The 21,733-nt window shown below is 33.7% G+C and overlaps 1 protein-coding gene across 1 annotated transcript; it reads left to right on the plus strand.

Moving 5' to 3' along the window:
- The first annotated feature begins 4,639 nt into the window (after positions 1-4,639).
- On the plus strand, positions 4,640-19,962 carry LOC128176663 (uncharacterized). Its single transcript, XM_052843154.1, has 3 exons — positions 4,640-5,433; positions 10,524-10,761; positions 19,673-19,962. Exons 1-3 carry the CDS (start codon positions 5,273-5,275, stop codon positions 19,868-19,870), a joined length of 597 nt encoding a protein of 198 aa, XP_052699114.1. The 5' UTR covers positions 4,640-5,272; the 3' UTR covers positions 19,871-19,962.
- The last annotated feature ends 1,771 nt before the right edge of the window (positions 19,963-21,733 follow it).

A 21,733-nucleotide genomic window follows, 5' to 3' on the forward strand; every position in this document is an offset into this window, starting at 1 on the left:
GAGTCGAGAAACGTAAACAAAGACGAACAAAGTCATGGATGACGTCACAGTGCACTCGCGCCATATTTCCCGCGATAAATTTAGAGGTGGATCAAGCATCTGTAATGCGTGTACTGGGTATTTCAATATAGTCTGCGATACCTGCCTCCTTGACATATGATTTGTTTTTAATCTTTTTTAATATAGAGATTTTATATATATATATATATATATATATATATATATATATATATATATATACTAGCAAGAGCCATACTTTACTGTCATATCGATCCATTTTTAAGCTAATTGTGCATGCATGTACAGTAGGCAGGTAAGTATGTGAGTAGGGAGGAAATTAACAATAAAACATTTTGAACTAAATAAAAAGGAATAAAATGAAACAATAAACAGGTAAAAAAAATTATGTAGATATTGCATATAGTCAGACCATTAAATTTAAAAGTGGGAAATTACACACCTACAAACAGGTAACGGGCTCTCTCTCTCTCTCTCTCTCTCTCTCTCTCTCTCTCTCTCTCTGGGTAGGGCGTTGCGCTGTATGTATCATGACCATTGAAATAAGTACCTTTGGCATACTCATTGAAGAGCAATACTCTCAAAAAATTTTTTTATCGTTCGTTGATACCTAAATAAAACTATAAGTCGATAATGATGCAAGGTATGTGTAATTCTTGCTGCGCTCGCCAGAACGGTAGCACCGTAAAACATATTAAAATTTATTTCAGTGCGAAAAAACGACTCTTGATAGACATTTATTTTTGAGGGATTTATTGAGTAAAAGTTTGTTCGGTATTTGATTACCATATTGGTGTACTGAAAGGTTGGTGCTACAGAACCTGGGACCTGCTGAACTGACATACTCGGAGCAGAATCTAAGATTTTTCTTCAGTAAAGTTTCAGCTGCGACCGCTTATAGAACCATTCAAATAAGGACTTGGACTTTCATCATGACGTAGTTATCTATTTCTTGCGTCAAAATAAGTTTAAAAATGACACTGTTTTCAAGCGAAATATGCAGCGATTGCGTGGTCTAGACTCAAAAAGCCAGACAATCTTGTTGATTTCAAGAGCCATTCATTTGGCACAACTATCCAAAGTCCAAGATCCTGTTAAAATGGTTCTCTGTTTAATCTTGTCAATATACAAAGTATGAAGTGAATTAATGAACCAAGTTGAGAAGTAATCGTATTTTCCGTTTCCTTAGTCTATTGGGTGTACCGTTATATCAAAATATTGGCGAGTGAGGGTTGATAGAACATCTATTGAACATGTATTGTGACGTTTTCAAACGATATTGAAACTATATTTATATTGAAAAATGACAGTAATTTTTACAACACGATGAAATCATAAATAGACATTTAATAATAAATGACTGCAAAACAATGACTATAACAACAGTTATACGCCTTCACATCACATCACATCACAAAATGAACGACGTGTTGACTGGAACAATCGGGAATATTTCCTGTATCATAAACTGAGTAATGTTATGAACGTCGGGCGAATGCATTGTTAATTATTTACCTTATACATTGACGTTAAGACAATTGCTACAATACATGTAGAAAACAAATGATTTCTCGGTAAATGAAATGATGTGGCATAGCGTTCACTGTACTCTTTTATCCTCTAATCGGTTTTTTTTTAATCCGATGCACGTTAACGTTGGTCTGAATGATTAAGAGGCCCCGATGGCCGTGGCCATTTTTAGACTATACTGATCTCTTTTAGAAGAAAAACACTGTATAAAAGTATAGGGGAATAACCAAACTCATAAAGCTGAAATTTATAGAATTTTTCCTTAATAAATTAAAAAATCATAACTAAAAATCCAAGGTAGACCTGCCGGTTTTTACCGGTATGTGGACCACTCAGCATCCTGTATTACATCAGTAGGATTTACCAAGAGCATTTATTGTTTGTATTACTATTGCATAATGTAAACCAAAAATTGTCAGTGTTAAAAAAAGGGAAAAAAATGCGGAGAAAATCATTTTTCCAAAGTGTTTCCATGGTAACTAAACATAACTTTCAAAATCTGATTTTTTCATATAATTTGAAATTGAATTGCCAATGATATTTTTTACACTCTAATATAACTATGTAATAAAGAATTTATGTATGAAAATTGAGAATCGTTGCTATGGTAACGAGCTGGAAAAATAAAACAAAATCTGATATTTTGAGGTATTTTTGAATCGGTATTACTCTTATGCATATGACTTATGAAATATTACATTCATGTGAAAAATAAGAACAAGAAGTTGGTGAATAAGGCGTGTAAAATGCCCATATGAGGAATGATAAGCTACTACAAAATTAAAATATCATTAAATCTGATAATTTTCTTAAAAAATAATTATAAACAATGTATATTTAACGTGGCATCGGTTTGTAACCCTTAGATATTTTAAATACTTTAATAGGTTGATTTAAACTGGCATTTGCGTGTCAAAACATCCAAATAATGTCATTTTTATAACTTCAGTGCCTTTTCTTTTATAAAGTGCATGGGTATGAGCTCCATATTTTTGTCATAGTCTAAATGCGGTTTCATGGAATTTGAACCGATTTCAATCAACAAAAATGTGGAGAGATGACTCACTGTACTTTAAAAATGTCATTTTGTAGTCCAACAACTGAACGTTTTAGAAAAATAATATCAGTCCGTAAATTCGCGACCAACGTCTCATATAGCATTTAAACAATGCACTTTGTTGTGAATGAAATGGCTCAGTGGTTAGAGCACAAGACATAAAGTAACCTTATAGAATTTGTGTTTTTAAGTTGTGGGTTCGATACCACCAAAACTTCAGGATTTATAATTTTTTTCCTATCTTTTTTAAATATTTCAAACTGAATATAGCCAGAAATTACCCTTTTGTAAACTTGTATTATAACGTATTAAATATATCGATATGAAAAAATGTTAAATTTGAAATTGTGTTTTACGACTAAACCAAATGGGCAATTGCGCAATCTTATTCCCCCATCTTCTGTAGTAGGATAAGATATCCTAACTTAAGTTGCCGTCGAGCTACATCGTAAGACGTTTCCTAAGTTGATCTTGGATGTTCTTAATTTTTTTCCAAAGTCATTTAAGTCATAACTTGGGAAGGTTCCGTAAACTTGCCTGTTGATCGATAAACTGGATCCTGTAGATTAATTACAATCGGTTTTCTTAAGTAAGTATAATTCTTTATAAAACTCCATATTAGTTAACCTAATAATTCTTGCGTCCAAAACTAGTTCTTTTAATAGTATTTTTTTCGTTTGTGATGAATGAATCACATCTGTTCCCTGTATCCTTTATGGTCATATCATCAAAATGTGGAAAGGTCTCAGAAAACAACTAGAAAATATCAAATAAAAAATGCAGACACACACCTGTTCAAGATAATAGTAAAGTTAAATTAAGACTTTATAGAGAACTATGTTGAAGCCTTAAATAGACGTTAACTCCAGAAAAGTTTACTAGATTTATCATTCATCGGAAAGGGAGGGGGTGTCATCAAGGGGGTACCGGCGTGCTGTAGTTCAGTTGTTCTCTAAACTCCATTTAAAACATTATTGTACCCATGAATTAGGTCAAGAATATATGTGAGAAAAGTTATATGGGAAAATCCTTAATGGAGGACAGACGACATCATAAATCTTAGTTATATAAATAACACATGGGAGTGGTCTGAAAGGGGAAGGGTGGAAAGAAATTTCGACAAAACCATATCCCATGCCAATTTAGGCACATCAACAGTTATTCTTTCTCGAATTACCCTTTACATGCAAGCTGTATCGAAATAGATTATTGTTTATGTTTAAACTATGTTGCATGTATTCAGGAAAATTAATAAAGTATATTGTCCAAGTTCCCTATTAACCACAAAATTTGAAGTTGGTGACTCTAGGTTAAATTAAGATATGTAAATTTCAAAATTTTTATTGTAATGTCATGCAAAATCGGGAACACATGCAGCCCTGCAAGTGTAACTCAATATGAATTATTATTTTTATTTCGTGATTAATACAAACTTCGTGCGTCAAGTCAAGAAAGGTTATGACATTGCTGCAGAGAAAAGACTCTAGCAACTCTATAGTCATCGGCTAATTATTCCTTGATTAATAAATAATCTGCTCTGAGGCGTTGCGCTGTGCGTTAATCTGGAGATTGAGCGCCGGAGTTCCGCAGAGACTCGATGGGATGAAACCCTTCCTGACTGTCAATTTGTTGCATTTTGTTTACAATATTTTACTGTTCCTTGTCCATATTGAACCATTATAGGCAGTGCTTCATACAAACAATACATCGGGGATTTAGTTTCTAGAACACTTTACACTCATATACATGTATATATATAGGTTATGTTATGTTGACAATATTAATAAAGCATTGAATTCTATACTATAATATATAGTAGTCTCGCTCGCCATTCTCTACTAACGGCGCCGCGCTGCCATACCGTTATCTTTAGCGTCAAAGAGGCGTCAAAGTGCCCATATTTCTTTCTACTCTTACAGCACCGGCGGTGTACATTACCACGTGGCAAATTGATAGCATCACGTGACAAATTGAAGGCATCACGTACCGATTGGGTTCGTATTACAAAAGGATTCTTTTATTAGAAGTGTACCTGGATTGAGTGTGTCCCGCTTTATTTGTAAAACTGTACAGAGGTTGGCTGTAATCTCATTAATTGATTGCTTTTTTGTATGCCTTGTCTGAGATAAAGAGTAGAACTAACAATAATTAATAGACAAACCCGCGCTGCGCATCACCGAATTAGCTGACATCAAGTTTTTGAGCAAAGGAAGTTGTCTCAGAACAGTAGAATCGTGCTGATTAGCACTGTTGATGACAGAGTTCTTGATGTCCTAGGTATTTTCGATTATACGTTTAATGCCACACTGTGGAAATTACAATAAATAATGTATACCAAGTAACAACAGGGGAGCATTAAAATTCTTCAGGATATATTTATAGCGTACATAATCCATCGCATCTTCTAATTAACATCAGCTCTAAAAATGACACTGTGAAATGCGATTAAAAATCACAAGCCAGTTACAGCAAACAATGAAATAAAAAGTTATGTAAAGTGACTTTATGCATGATTGATAGGAAATTCTTCTCTCTCCATCTATCGGATATGTTTAAAAACGGTGACGCGCGGGTCTCCATCAGTATACGATTCTAGAGGCGTGCGGACTGGCTGGAGTCAGGAATTGGTGGGTGCAATAATTTGTGAGTGGATTATGTTTGAACAACATGGGATGTGGCAACTCTCTGGACAGACACTCCTCTTCATCTGACCACAATCCCGTCCCCTGCAGGCTGGACCTGACCCCCAGGCAGCTGGAGCTGATTCGATTTAGCTGGGACCTCATCCAAAAAGATATGCTAGTTACCGGTCTGGAAATATACGCGAAGTAAGTCAGTGTCTCTCTCTCTCTCTCTCTCTCTCTCTCTCTCTCTCTCTCTCTCTCTCTCTCTCTCTCTCTCTCTCCAACAATTTTATATATATATATATATATATATATATATATATATATATATATATATATATATATATATATATTGTTCGAAATATGAACATGGTTGATTTATATTGTATCCCAATGACCATTAGGATGTAATTAATCAACATTTAATGATATTCCAATTAACTGTTTTACAAATCAAGTTAAGGGTAGGAAATTATACATTTATTCCTTTATTTATGTGATTATACTAATTTGCACTATATATCAAGATCGATTATACTCGTATTGTCCTTATTATGTAATATAAATGATAAGAGAACCTATATTGATAAAATCTATATACACCTTACAAATCTGAAGTTTAAACAATTGTATAACTGCAACTGTGAAATACTTAAATGCTTAAATAGTAAATTGTCGTTGCTTTTATACTAAAACGGAAATTATGAATTTGACAAAGTGAAGAAAAATATTTTTTATATATTTTATACCGTTGACATGTACTTTAGAGTATCGATTACAAAAAGTTCAATATGACCAAACAGTGAAAAATATAGAAATTTATGAGTATGCTTAACTCACACGATGATTTGAGAATTCTGACGTATACAAACTATTTTTATGGTTGTTAAACGACCAATGTCAATATTTATCTACAGAAATAAAGACTAATGATTCAGGTGTGACTATACTGAATCAAAATGGCAATGCGCGAATAGTTGGAAGTGAAAACATGTGTATGTTTCTCATTGACTGAGGCTGTAATCAGTATCGATCATATAGGTATACGGTGGCTCTACCAAGTGGAGCGATTCCGCTCCATTTGTTTTTGTTTTCAGCCAGTTTGAACCAGGGTATTGTAAAATATATAACAATTGCTAATTGATCCACAGACTTCGCAATGTTACGTGAGAATGGGCGTCGTACAATGCTTCTAAATCTGGTGACTTGAATTATTTATCTATCTTTGTTCCCCCTGGAACCCCATGCATCAATTGGTCAGCAATCTTTTAAGTACGGCTCGGTGTTTGTCACTGTGTCAGCTTCTTCAGTTTGTTTTTGCTTTAGTTTTAAAACGCCCCGAATCAAATATGATTTGAGTATTTTGGTGCTTTTTTGATACATAGTTATTATACAATGTATCAAAAGTGCAGCCCCATTTTATTAAAACATTTGTATTAGAGCCTTTGGATTGAAAAAATAAACCATCTTTTACTATAAATTAACTGCACCATAGTATCTGTATTCAATACTTCAAGTACAAAACGTTCTTTCATTAACTGCTCCCAGTATAAGTAAATTGCCATGTCCCTAATCAATAGACATTTTTTTATAAACGTACTTTGCTAATTTGTTTTAAATTTTCGAATTCCTTGCTTCTGTGTACCATTATTAATCTTTTATTGGAGATATTATTTTATATCATTTTGATGCCGAAAACTTCAAACACGTCACTGCCGTTGGGGATATTTGAAAGTGCAAGTGTAACTGCAATTCGCTTCATCAGAACTGCAACTCGGTTCATTTTACGAACCACATATAATAATAAATGTATTATAACCACAGGACATCGCCGGCCTATCGATCGTCAAGAGCTATTTTAAGAGAAAAATTAATTTTTTAAATGTTATCATTATATTTTAAATGTGCTTTAAAATATGGTAGGATTTTTTTCTCTTTGAATATAACTATATATAGACGATAGAAAGCTCGGCGATGTCCTATGATTCTTAGATGTTGTACAGTTTCAAAGATATTTCACTAAAGGGTATACACTTACGGTTTAGCTTTAACATAAATTTTATATGAAAATCAATAACTATTCAATCAATGTATATGTTACACAATAAATATAACTCAAGTGCCATTCAGTAAAATGAAACTTGACTGAGAGGTAACTAAAATACGTGTATGAATGAATGGTATTACTATGTAGTACTAAGTATTACTAGTAGCCCTGCCAATCAGTCACCTTTCAAGACCTTTCAGTTAATATCCAGTTGACTGAACGACTCCAATTTATCCTCTGGAAATTGGCCGTTGTATTCTATTTGGGTTCATCATTTTCTTAACGCATGTAATATTTTAAGAATAGTCTATTATACAACTATTTATGGACCATCGAAGGAGCTTTCGGATCGGTGTCGCAGACATGCATTGGTCAGTAATGGCCAGTGGCCTTCACTATACCGTTACGGAGAATAATTAATATACAAACAGCCGACGGTAGCTGTTGTTCGCTCTAGTAGATGGTAAAACTATGCAAAAGGAAACATTGAGTGCGAGTCCATTACATTATTGGGTAAAATGGTGGACCCTTTCACTTGACATTTCGATGGATACGAGGAAGAAAACATTGCATATAAACATACTGACCAAAACATATTGAATCTTGCTCATTTTGACTTTGGTCTGAATCTAGAACGATGAGCAGAGTAGTTGAGACCAGTGCTTAGACCGCGTTACCTTTCTTTTTTGACTTTTCGAGATCGTTCCAGACAAGCAGTTATTTCTATCTTTGACTCTGTGTGATCCATTCGTTTATTTTCTGTTGTAATCGTTTTAAACCATGATTTGTTGCATCAAGCATGCAATAATGACATTGTTTGATTGCAAAACGGAAGACTTGTTACTACAGGATGACACGCGAAAATAAAATTTCGCCACAAAAAATGCCACACAGCAGAAACTGATCACTAGGTGCAAAATCGGTCTTCTTGTGACAGGCGCTTTAGCCAGAAAAAATTAATCTATGGTTTTTTTTTTTTTATAAAAATCACCAAGATATGGAACAATATGAAAGGATTGACAAAAGACGTTATTGACAGTTTTCATAGATCAATTCCCATTCATGTACATGAATAACAATTTGCCTACAATATTAACGAGTTAAATCTTGTACATTGGTTTACAATTTAACATCATATATGTTATAAGGTATGATGGCAAATTTCTGGCTCTTTTGTACAATTTTTTTTTTCAAATATGTCGAAATGCAAGATAAATATGTTGACATTAAGATAGTTATGTCAACATGCAACATAACTATGTTGACATGCAAGAAAATTTCAATCAAAGAAGGCATGATTGTCCTTATTTTTTTAAAGATTTTCCGGTCACCAATTTCTGAAAATTGACCCAACAATCAGTTTTTGGGGCATACACAGTCCATGAAGAACAGTTTGACACGGGTTGTTCATTAGTTCAGGTTACTGACCAAGGGTTCGTGAGAACTATCGTCTTTGGAACGAAGCAGATCCCAATAAACAAACGTGTCACTATCCAAGGATTAATTAATATTTAACGAGGCCGTGTCTAATTTGTTCTGCCCTAGATTTTTGGATGAAACTCTTTACATGAATTTCTACTGATATAATTATTATTTTACGATTAAAAAATAAGACATTTACCACACCGTTTGTTTAGGGGGTCACCTCAAAGTTTGTTAATCTTTAACATAGGACCCTAAGGGATTTTGCTTGAAATGTATCAATTTTGCATATTTTTTTTTTTAAATTTTTTCAAAAATTCTGCCCTAGGGATTTCTTTTTCTGTTCTACATATTAAAGTTATTGCTAAAAGGCATCAAATGGTCAATTAAAAAAAAAACTTTTACCTCCTGGTTTGTTCCAGGGGTCTTATCAAAGTTGATTTTTGTATGCCCAATTTCCCAGATTAGTCAGATAATGGCTAATTTTTATTTGACAAAGGCGGAAAAGATGATCTATATAGTATTATTAAAACATTCAGACATATTTAAGTAATGAAAAAATATATAACATCACATATTAAGGGTCATTAATATAAAATACATGGTTATTTTCTTGAAATATATGAATTAAGATATATTTAGGCGGGTTAAGAAAACGTGACAGAGGGCTAGGCTTGCTGAACCCTCTTCACGTTTTCGACCCGAGCCCAAATATAGCTTATACTTCGAGACATTTATGTTTATTCCACAATATAACATTATTTTTACGCATCAAACGAGATATTTTCAACAATTTTCGCTGAATATCTGCAGTTGAAACTATCACGCCATGGCGTCAACCAAGCAAAAAGATGACGTCACAATACAAATGAAACGCTGCGCGAAAGCGTGCGTACTCGTTCTGTACTCGGCCTCGTTAAATGTGTCTCTCTAGAACAGGACCAAGCAATGTTTCTATGTCGTTTGGTTAAGATGATGGTTCGAGTCAAGGAGTTAGTGTCCTGTGTAAAATACTAAATGGTGGATAACTTTAACGGATACAATGGATGCTTTTTGGTACTGATGGTTCGGCTCTTAGATTCAGCATCTGATATACATTTGTAGTAGAACACAGCTATAGCAAAGTGCCATTGACAGTTTTGATTCGGTATAAACGTACATGTAGTCCTTTCTACTCGGTGTGTTTATGTTATATGTTTTATTATCGATTGTTTATCATTAGCGTGTATGCTGTATAAACATGTCTACATTAGTCAAGATTGAATGATTGGATACTCTACAGTATTTAGCAATCATTGATGAAATAATGTTACACTAAAAAAAACCATGTCCGCTTTTAAGGGACAAACTGCAATACCACGTGAATGGTTTTTTATGGAGGCTGGGTGGTCAACAAACTAACCATCAGATCTACCTTAATTGTTAAGATATGATTTGTTTAGATATAAAATATCATCTAGTAAAGAAAATACCCATATATCTAACCTTTGAAATTTGGGTAGATTCCTATATTTGAATATAGAGCTCTTCTTTTTTGAAGGAAATAAATGGCCACAACCATCGGGCCCTTCTAAGATCCTAATTTTTTTCTAATCTGTGGCTCACGGCTCAGTCACATTATATTGTATATGTATCACTTAAAAATGAATATGATATATATCTTACATGCATTGAGATAAAAAAAAAACAAATTACGTAGATTTATTTTATTGTTCAGTGTTTGATATTGGATGGTTTACAGTGTAAATTGAAAAAAAAATGCATACAATTCATGTAAACGAACAATTCTATAAAGCATAAAGTTTTAATGTTACACATGTTTCAGTTTCCTGAAGAATTTGGAATCCGAGATTCTCCTTTTGTTTCCCAAAATAATTCACACTGACGAGAACAATGAGCGGTTAATAGTGCACGAGGAGAACCTCCAGCATCACGTGATGATCGTGATGAAGGGGATTGGTAAGGTCGTCGACAACCTTGACAACCCCGCGTTAATCCACAGCTTCCTTAGTTACGTCGGCCAAAGGCACGTGCAGAGCAACGTCAAACCGCACATGCTAGAGGTAGGTTTTGACCTTGGCTACCCATTGGAATGAAATTTTGACACGAACTGAATTGTATTAAAGTTATATATTTGAACCTCTTATCATTCTCAAGTGTTCTGCGTCGTTATTTTTTAACTTCTGCTTCAGCGGAGATAAAGAAAGAATACAAAAAAAAACCCATCGATTCATCATTGCTAACGTTAATTTTTATTTCACATCATAATATTAATACGTTGTTGAGGCACATGATGGATGCTGGCCTTTCATGCAAATTAATGTAGTTAAGGTCTTCCGTTGGAAACGGAAGACCTTTCTATTATTGTGCGGGTTAAGATTTTTCTTATTAGGGTCTTCCGTTTCCAACGGAAGACCCTCTTGTTATTCTTCGGTTTCTTTTTATTATTATTTTTTTTCTTTTTCTTTTTTTTCTGACTCCTTTTCGGCTTCATAACTCAAAAAGTTTTCAACTTATTTAAAGGAAACTTTCAGGGATTATGTGCAATTATATTTCCTCAAAGATGTTAAAGTTTCCATAACAACGTCACTTCTGTTTTGACGTTACGTCATTTTTAAACTTTAAAAAAAGTCATTTTGTCCGCGACATTTCTCAAAAACACTTTAAGATAGAGTCTTGAAATTTTCTGTGGTTATGAATTTAGCAATTTACATGTGCAATAAGGCTGGAAATTAAAATCCGTCACTTCCGGTCGAAACCGGAAGTGAAACAATTTTTTCGAAAAAATGAATTTTCTGATCAAATCAAAAATGAATATTTGATTTATAAAGCTTATCAAGCTGAATCTAACACTGAAATCCGTTTTAAAATCGGACAATGCATTAAAGAGATATCGGGGTTTAAAAATTGATTTTTCCGGAAATTTTGTTTCCGCGTCCTTGGTTTAAAAAATAGCGAAATGTTCAAAGTAAAGTTAACTCGTACCAAAAATAATTGTTAAGTCGTACTTGAACACATTCGGATTTTTTTTGTTAAGTCGTTCTTGAAATCAGGAAGGTTTTTGTTAAGTCGTACCTAAAATCATTCGGATTTTGTTAAGTCGTACCAGGAATAATTCGATTTTTTTTCATCTTTTTATTTTAGTTACACTTGTTATTGGTTCAAGAGCTCTGCTTCTTACAGGAACTTCCAGCTTTACTTCTGACATTAACGGAAGACCCACTCGTTGCTTTGCAACGAGCTTTGCTCTAGTTTTTCTTTTTTTTTTTTGTTTCCTAGACGCGAACTTTGAGGCTTCATATCTTGCTCATTTCTAAACGGTTTTTGCTCAAATTTTCAGGGCTAGTGTACTTTACAAAACACTATCTTAAGCAATTCATAAAATTTAGAATTCCCTTTTCGTTAAAGAGTTATTCCCCTTTTAAATTTTTTTAGGGCCTTTTGTTTCCAGACAAAGGCTCCGAGACTATGATAGCAGGGAATGGGAATCCAACGAATTTGAATAGCAGAGACATTGTAGTGGTGCACATAGGTTTTTGTTTTACGATTACTTTCCTTATTTAGAAAAAGGTAGGGGGTCAAAAAACAGGATTCAAAAAATTGCAAAAATTTAGACATATTTTCCTTTATATCTTTTAAACGAAAAATAATTTGTTAAAACATGTAGAATAAAAGTTGTGCAGAATATCAAGGGCTTTCATTTGACACCAATAAAAAAGGGCTGGCCCCTTAAATTAAGGGCCAATAGCCCCTAAAAGTTTTTGCTTAATAACTCAAAAACGGTTAGGATTTTGATATGGCTGTCGCTGGAAAAGTTGTTTGTTGGGATCTCATGAAGGTCGTAACAATATTATTTTGTAAGTGATTTGTGTAGTATGAGTGTAAAAAGCTTTACATGTTGACATGTACCTGGTTTCATTTGACAAGTAAACGAAAGTCTTTGTGCGTACAACTGGCATAAAGTTGCCGCAGAAAGTATGCTGGTTTATACAGGAGGCAATAATTTATAAGAATATTTTTGTCTGTTGGAATTCATGCTTTTTTTTAGGAGTTTAAGTCATTGTTGTTAAGTTCTTATAGTGCACAATCATTAAAAACGGCAATTGGAAAACAAAACATTCTTTTTCTTTTCTAGTAAACCACAAAATATGGAATTAAAAAACTCTATGCATTACATTTTATTTATGAACTCCATGCATTTAAAATCTACCTTGAATCAGAGCTGTGTGTATGTGTACCATTACGTAAGTTCTCCCTCGCCCGCGGCCGAGAAAATCGGTCACCATGCTCGCGGCTGGACTACCTAGCGGTCAGCGGTTATCTAATACACGAGAGCTGTGTCTCTCATATACATGTATGAGTTTATTTAGCCGCGAACTCAAGAATTGGTTTCGTTTTGAATACACATAATTTGTTATGGATTAAACGATTGGGTGTCAATTAAGAAATCATTCAGTTAATTAATAAAGGCAATGTCATTCTCAATCTAAAGCAATATAGACACCGATCAATTGTGGGTTTTAAGTTTAGAACAAATAACTTCTATTTGATAGAGTAATGTATGGTCATTATACTGCAAACTTTTCAAATCTTCCTGGGTTCTGAGCTGTGCCTGTCTGTGCGTTGTACATGTACCTTTACGTAATATATCCTTCGCCCACGGCCGATGAGATCAGCCACGGCTGCACTACCTAGCGGTAATTAAGCGGTTATCTAATAGACAAGATTTTCACACCGCGACGCAAACTTACATGCATATGAACGTGTTTGAGTTAATATAGCCGTAAAAACGGGAACTCCATCTTGTATTTATTCAATTGAACATTTGAGTGTAAATGAATATTAATAAGCGATATAACTCCAAATCGGAAACATCGTCAGACATAAATTAATGGTTAGTTTGTTTATGTAAAATATTTTAAAAACTGTACAAATAATGTTTTAAATCACCCCCCCCCCCACACACACACACAAATAGTAAAGCTTTAAATGGTAATCATCCCTCGCACATGGCTGAGGAGAACCGGCGCGAGTGGACAAGTAATCCGCGGTCGGTTCGTGTTCTTCTACATGTACCTTATCACGCGTTCATGTTTCATATTTTGCACGGACACAACTATATTTTATTATGTTTTCAACTAGTATATTCGTTTAAGATGAAAAGATAAATTCATTAAACTTGTACAGTTGATTAAGCATTGATTTATAGATAGCGTACAAGGTAGTTTAAAAATCAAATTATAATCAAAGATCTATGTAACATGATTGCGGTAGGTGCTAGCACGATAAAAAAAATGTCCTGAATTGAGGCATTCAATTATCTTTTTTTAAAAATTTTCACATGAATTTTAAACAACTTTAGATTAGATTCTATCGGTCACATATTAATCACTTCTGTAGTTTTTCTACATGGTCGTTCGTTTCTTTGTAGAAGCGAACTCATTGCTGCCCCCCCCCCCCTCCCGTTCCGCTGACAGGAGCTCGCGCTGGATTTTTTTAATTGTCAAGATCTATCGAAAATAATTTTTGGTGGCTTCTTTTCATGTGTAACATTTTGTTTCACCTTCCCACCCGTTTGTTTTTTCGGTCAGTCTGTGTAAATTAAATCGCCACGTGCGACCGAGAATCTTGTGTCGCTTCAGCGCACACAGCTCTGAACATATATAGCCCCAGGTCATCAATTGTTATATAATTGAGTAACAGTTGAAATTGTGCTTTTACATAAAATAATAAATGATAAAATCATCCAGAAAAAAGTTACCGTAACTCAATAGTCAATACCAAAAATAAAATCCGTATGATTGCAAACTGAAATCGGTTTTTCAGTATTCGGTGGGATTTGATTTTTCTGCTAACATGGTTTCAGAGATTACGATGTAAAAACACAAACAGTAAATACACCTGATATTATTTACATTGATAATGTTGAAAAATATTTAAAATTAAATTAGTCACAATCGTAAGATTAAAATGTTCTACAAACAACCGATTATTTTTTTCCTATGTCGTATCATTCGTAAATAAGTATGTTCTGTACATATATATACATGTACCTCAGAAAAAAATCAAATGATTACACAAAAAAGAAAGTTGTAATTAGTATTTCGGAATTTTTTTCTGAAAGTAATTTCACATTGTATTGAAAAGAACAAGAAATAAAAATGATTTAATTTTTTGACTCAATATTCGTATATATTACCGGCGCTTCGTACATGTTAAACGGCGTACAGTGTATAGATTATTATAATCTGTTCGAATTAAATAACATGCGTAAAGATTCCCATAATAATAACTAGTAATTGCATGACTGTGTACATTGTAGGCAAATCCCTGTGTGTTAATTACTTCTAAGACTCTTTGTTTTCCGTTAACAGTGGTTTAAATAATTTTCAGATATTTAATAAAATTTTTGTAATTTAAATTGTATGCTTCATCAAATACTGATTCCGATTACCTTGAAGTCATTAATTTTCCATTGGCTATTGACAAAAAAAAGAAACGCTTGACCATCCAATGAAAACAAATACACAGAGTTTGATTGACAGGTTCAGCCAGGTGCAGGAGACACCCGATGTCCGAGGTTATGTGTGCTGCTTGTACAAAGTCGAATGGTCTCAGTAAGAGTTATCGGTGTAAATAAATAAAAAAATATATATGCTTATCAAAACATGACCGTTTAAGTTACAGCGAAGTACGTTGAAGCGTTTATAGGGTTTTACTCCAGAAAAGTTTATACCTAATGTTTTGACTGACCTTTGTCCAATCAGATCGTAGCTGGACGGAGTTAAGACATTACCGCTCGTGACTTGAATGAGAGAAAGAAAAGAGAGAGAGAGAGTGAATTGAGTAAATTATAAGTGGTGCCGATAAAGGAATAATCATTAGTTATAAACTTGCAAACAAATTAATTAAAGTCTGTATATAAAAATTACATGAATATCCTATATTGTATAACTTTAAAGCGTTTTAAAGAACGATTGTGAAAATTTCTTCGGCCGCGCGCCGTCGACAACATGCACATGGATAAGAATGACGTAGCTTATATCCAACTAAATTTCCTAGCATGGAGTCCGAGAATACGGACATTAAATATTTTGAAATGCGAACGAATGATCACTTATGAACATGATGAATTTAGATGTAGTGTAAAGGAAAGGCAACGAAGGCGGATGCTTAGTGGAAAAGTAAAACGTCTAAGGTAAAGAATGTTTCACACTGAGTTACCATGAAGAAAGTTTTCATACAAAGTAAATTTACAACCTATGTTTAATTCCAGAAAGATTCGTCAAACTTTGATTTGATTATTAACGGTAACACTTGTAATAAAAACAATTTCTTAAATATTCGTACAGTCTTCGATGTTTGACATTACCTTATCCTATTACTGATCTATATATAGACATCGTTGTTCCCTGGTTAAAGAATTTCAAAACACTTCAAAGTTTCATAAATTTATAAGATATACTATACTATGTCCCGAGTTTTTTCTTCCACCACTTTTTGCTTGATATTTCAATTATAGTAAATACCTTAGTGCTCAAACTACGTTCATCCACTTACATGTATATGGAAAATATCCAGATTATGTGTTGAAACGCCCCCTCTACCGCTTCAGGTTTCAATACACATCCCAATATTGAAAGTCTACGGGGATTTTGCATTGCATCAGCCATTAATAAGCCCGGATGATAACGTTAAAAAATTGCGCGAGGTATCCCGATTACTTTCGAATGAAGAAAAGATGTAAACATTTCCCATTATAAATATCCGTAAGAAAATTGTTTTCGTTCCTGTGAAATTTTATGAGTAAAATCTTGGATATATTCCCTTTCATCAATTTCAGTTGTGTTTCTTTCACAGGTATGTGTATTTTTATTAAAAATCATCAAAAATTGATGGAAGCAATAACTTGGGACATACTATAGACCGTGATTTGTCACTTTATACGATAACTATTGTTGATAGATAGTTCACTCATCTGCGTCATCTATAATTTACTTCATTAACCAGTTTACCTTCTCTTTCTCTCTCTCTCTCTCTCTCTCTCTAAAATTAAGTCACGACCAGTATTGTCTCAACCCCGCCTTCTACAATCTGATTGGACAAAAGTCAGTCAAAACACTACGTAACAACTTTTCTGGAGGAAATGCCTATTAAAAGCTTCATCATTTCTTGTAGATTTTTTTTCATGAAAATACCTACATGTACAAAAGAGTTTTGCCAATCACAAACAGTTTAAAGTAATGTAAAACACGGGCGCCATTTTGAAACAATTAAATTGTCAGAGAGTTCCGAATGAAATCTGATGAATGTTTCACGCGGTTCTCGCACGCTTTGCCCGAAACAGTAAACGGTTTACACGAAACGTTTCACAATCACACGAAACGCTAAACGGTCTACACGAAACGTTTCTCGCACTTAAGTCGCACGTTTTTGGTGTATTAGTACGTTTCAGGGTCTGTAAATTTTGTCATCACACAACAATTCTAAACTTGCACATAGATTTAAAAAATTTAGAAATATTTTTAAATAAAGAAGTTATCTAAGAGAAAAGGTTACGTGTTTTGTAGGCGGGTTCGGTTTTTAAATCAAAGTACTGATGTACTGACGGGAGTTGATTATATCGAATATTATTTATTTTAAAATCAACGATATGCTAGTTTGCTTGGCAAGTAGTTTATAATCTGCATTTGAATTATGCACATTTTTATAAATGTAATATGATTTCTCTGACTTTTCCGACAAGAATTTCGAGAAAACCTCTAATGAATCATGTTGTGTTATATTTTGAAATAGAATTGATTTCATCAAACTGTGTTTTGGTATTCCAAATTTTTCAAAAATTGTATGGATCCAACCAACAATGAACTCTAGTCTCGTTCAACTAGATGCTCGGCTGTCTCCGTTAATCTCCGACAAGTAAGAGATACCAGGTCACGTGATAGCTTGATGATGCGACCTCTAAATATAGACTGACTCTCTACTTGCCGGAGATGTAAGGAGACAGCCGATGGTTGAACGAAACTATATATTGAACTCTGGCGTAGGAATACACACGACTACAAAAAACTTCTAATTGTTCGTACCATTAAAAATCTGACTATTTCCAAGGTATTTATAAATAAGTTTCCTTTAAAAAAAATGCTTCAGCGTATATTACATCGAAGTTATCGATTATTTTCAAGAACGAAGTCTTGTCAGCGGCGATGATTTGTGCTTAGGTGCAAACACAGTTTCAGTTTCGGTTTGCTAGAGTAACTGCATAGGAGAAATGATTAAAATCAACTCCCCAAAAACACAATTCCTGACATGAATCATGAGTACATGTAACAATGCTTGCTACCCTCTGAAAATTTAACTCGCCATTAAACATCCCATTTTTAAAAAAATGTTTGAAACGATTACGTAAACTGTGTTCGACAGATAGTTTTCCTAAAACATTTTCTTTCTTTTTCAAAACACGTTTTATATACAGGCTTTCAATCACAACACATTTTTATAACAAAAGCAGAACTGAAAGTTTAGTCATTATAATTTATTGACACCATATCACATACATTTTCAACTCGCAGCAACAACGGAAGACCTACTCGTGGCTTTGCCACGAGCTCTGCTCTAGTTTCAATTATGTTTTAGCTACGAATGTTTTAGTGTGCTTTTTGAAGGATTGCTTTATTAAAAGTTGATGCAAGTTGACTCTAATCCTGGCTTTTAATATTTATAACGTTTTAAACCGTTGAAACAAACAACTAGCGATGTAAGAAACATTTTCATCTATTATTTATCGGAATTTTAATTCTAACTGAAAGCAGAATTTTACTTTGGTAGTTGAGATCGGGTAGGAAGGTTCATCTTTGTTGACTGGTTTTTTTGTTTGTTTTTTTTTTAAATACTAAATTAGTCCGAACGTTCTGATTGGCAATTAAAAATTGTTGATTAATAATCAGTAATTAGTAAAAGATGACTTTTACGAACTTAAAATTTTTTTTACATGAGAAATGTTGATACTAAGTATTTTGATTTTTGGTCGCAAAATTAAAATTTAAGATGCAAAATAATTAATTGGACATACAAGTAAAGAATCGTACATGCACATAGTTTCTGAACTATGAATTACATTGTGTATCATCAGCACAGTAAATTTTCTTTGTCTTTTAACTGTGGTCCCATTTAGACAATACACTGCAGCGTAGTCCATGGAAACAGAATAAACCAATCAGAAATGCAGAAAGAGAGAGAGAGAGAGAGAGAGAGAGAGAGAGAGAGAGAGAGAGAGAGAGAGAGAGAGAGAGTTTAAATTTAGGAAAATCGTTTAATATTAATCACATTTGACAAACACGTACGTATGGTATTCTAAAAAAAAAAAGGCAAGTCACCATGAATACAGATCCACACAACGATTGAGTTGATATGGAATCAGCGGATAAACTTTGAAAGACGGTAAAAGCCTCCTCAATATTTAATTCGTTAGTGTTCTGTTGGGTTGGAAATGAACATCTGTCAAAAGAATCAATCTTGAATTTTTAAGGCATGAATTATCAAAGTTATTGACCCTCAGTTTTAAGCTGAATAGTTTTCGGGCCTAATCTATAACATAATTTGAATTAAAATCTACTCAACAATGAAATTGCTTAAATTTCACACTTTTTTTTTTATTTAAGCATTAACATGAAAATTTTCGATGATATGTAAAAATTGTAATTCACAGTCAAGCGTATTTTGCATCTATTTTAGAACAATATTATGAAAAATTCAAAATACAACTATCATATTCAAGATATATCGGTACTTTAAAGAGTTTTTTTTCGTAGCTGGGTGGAAGGGGTTGTTCTTGTTTGCCTTTTCAGTCTTATAGAATCTTAAAATATTTCAGATCCAGATTGATGTTCTCCTATGTTCGTTTGACTTTCTAGTGTATCAATGTATTCTCCTCTGTTGTTTGCGTACTTAAATCCCTGTGTATTAATGTTGTAGAGACTGTGGCCATCCATCGATGACAGTTTTCGAACCGTCCTACAAGATGTCTACACACCGGATGTCAGGTCGTCGTGGAGATGTGTTATTGACTTCATGATCGAAAAAATTGCAGAAACGATGGAGGAAGCAGAACGAAAACAGGACTTCCGGTTAGCCAATGACAAGAACTGCAGTTTTGCGCACCTGGCGGATTAAACTGCATCAAGTGTACAGCACAACCTTCAATAAGCACCCTGTGATCTCCTCATTGTTTGATACTTGTAGTCAGTGTATATTCATTTACTGCTTCATTGTTTTTGTTTTTGAAGAAAAAAATGTCTGTGAAATAGAGTATGCATCAAAGTATTTTCAAGATGCTATATCTGGTATTATCTGATTCTCGAAGAATTGTTGACGGAAGAGGGTTTATTATATTTCTGCATCGTTGCAAAACACGGGCAATATATACCATGTGGACTCAAGACAGTTCGTGGCTTGAGATAATGACATTATTGTGTTTCGATTTGGTGAAAAAGGGTAATTATCTTGGCCTCTAAGTAGATTCAATGTAATGATGTAGACCAACAGGCAAAAGACTCTCGTGTGAGGTTGATATTGATTTCAACCAATCATTTAGTTGTTCATTAATTAAAAGTATTTAGTTTTTATGAAGTGATAAAATCATATTGTCATTCTGGGAATTCTTACCTGGTATTTATAATCCAAATGTTTGCCATTTACTAATTGGTATTTTACTTTCACATTGTACGTACTTTTTACTGAACTTATTGACGGAGACGGCCAATAAAGCAGGCAAATTCTGATTTTTCTCTTCTTAAAAAAAAATATGAAAATATTCTTGTTTAAACTGTTTATAGGTATAAAAATGGCTTTTTACAGTTATTACAGAATAGAAAGTTCAATGTAAGTTCATGTCGGAAACTCTATTCATATCATACTTACGGCACCAATTAATTGCTACCTCTAAAAGGTGTTCGATCAGTATATACAGAATAAATCCACAGTTAGGAGATCAAGGTACTACTGTTTGTTTCATTTAAGCGCCCTCTTTACGCAGTGCATGGAAGATTTCTAACTCTTAAGACAATTTTGCAGTCGGCGTGATCGTCTCTTTGAAGCAAATCAAACTTAATTGTGACTAATTCTCACGTATCTACAACATAAATGTAGCTAAAGACGTCATTTGCATGCGTTTCACACATTTCAGTATGCAAAACTTGCATGTAAATGGGGTGATTGAACTTCAATTGCAGAGATAGAGCTGTACATGCAGAATTCCACAGCACACGACTTACTACTGTTAATAAAAAGCCATACAATTGTAGATTCTGGTCCCAGGGAAACTCGATATACATATATGACGGTGAGAGCAGCGTTAACTGTAACGCGTACATGTACATGCAGGTAAAGTTAGATCCAGAGGTAAGCACTGGCAAAAATAAGGATTAAGATATCAAGAAGCCGCTTTATTTAGAAGAATGTTGGGCTTGTAAATCAGCTCAGTTCACAATCGTTTAATGTTAATGTAAGCTTGATTCTTGGGAAGGGGGTGGGGGGTCGCGAGGATCGCTTAATATACCGCGCGTCGCATTGAACATTTGTTGTTTAATTTCATCAAATTGTATAAGATTTTACCAAAAACTTTCAATTAAATTTCAATTGCAATGATTATAAGGTATGATTAAATTCATCGGATATTATTAAAAGCTAGTGTGCACTTTATTAATCGGACGGTAAGATCTGCTTGAATTTCATATATTTTAATCATTTCATTTCAAATCAATATTAGCATATACTGACAAACTTAGTAGCATTATTTAAAACAATCATTCAAAGATGTGAAATATATATTTTTGCGATTAACTGAAGTGTAGTCACGAGAAACTGCATATTGTTGGCATACATATATGTAACCTTTCATTGTATTGCTTATTTTCAACTCGCTTCTGACAATAAAAGGACTTCATATACTCTAAATGATAACAGGGCAATTTATTAACAAGATACCCGGATGTAGTATTTTATGACGGTAGATCTCAATAAAACCACGCTTTAATA

The sequence above is a fragment of the Crassostrea angulata genome, chromosome 3 (assembly GCF_025612915.1).
Source record: "Crassostrea angulata isolate pt1a10 chromosome 3, ASM2561291v2, whole genome shotgun sequence".
Lineage (NCBI taxonomy): Eukaryota > Metazoa > Mollusca > Bivalvia > Ostreida > Ostreidae > Magallana > Magallana angulata.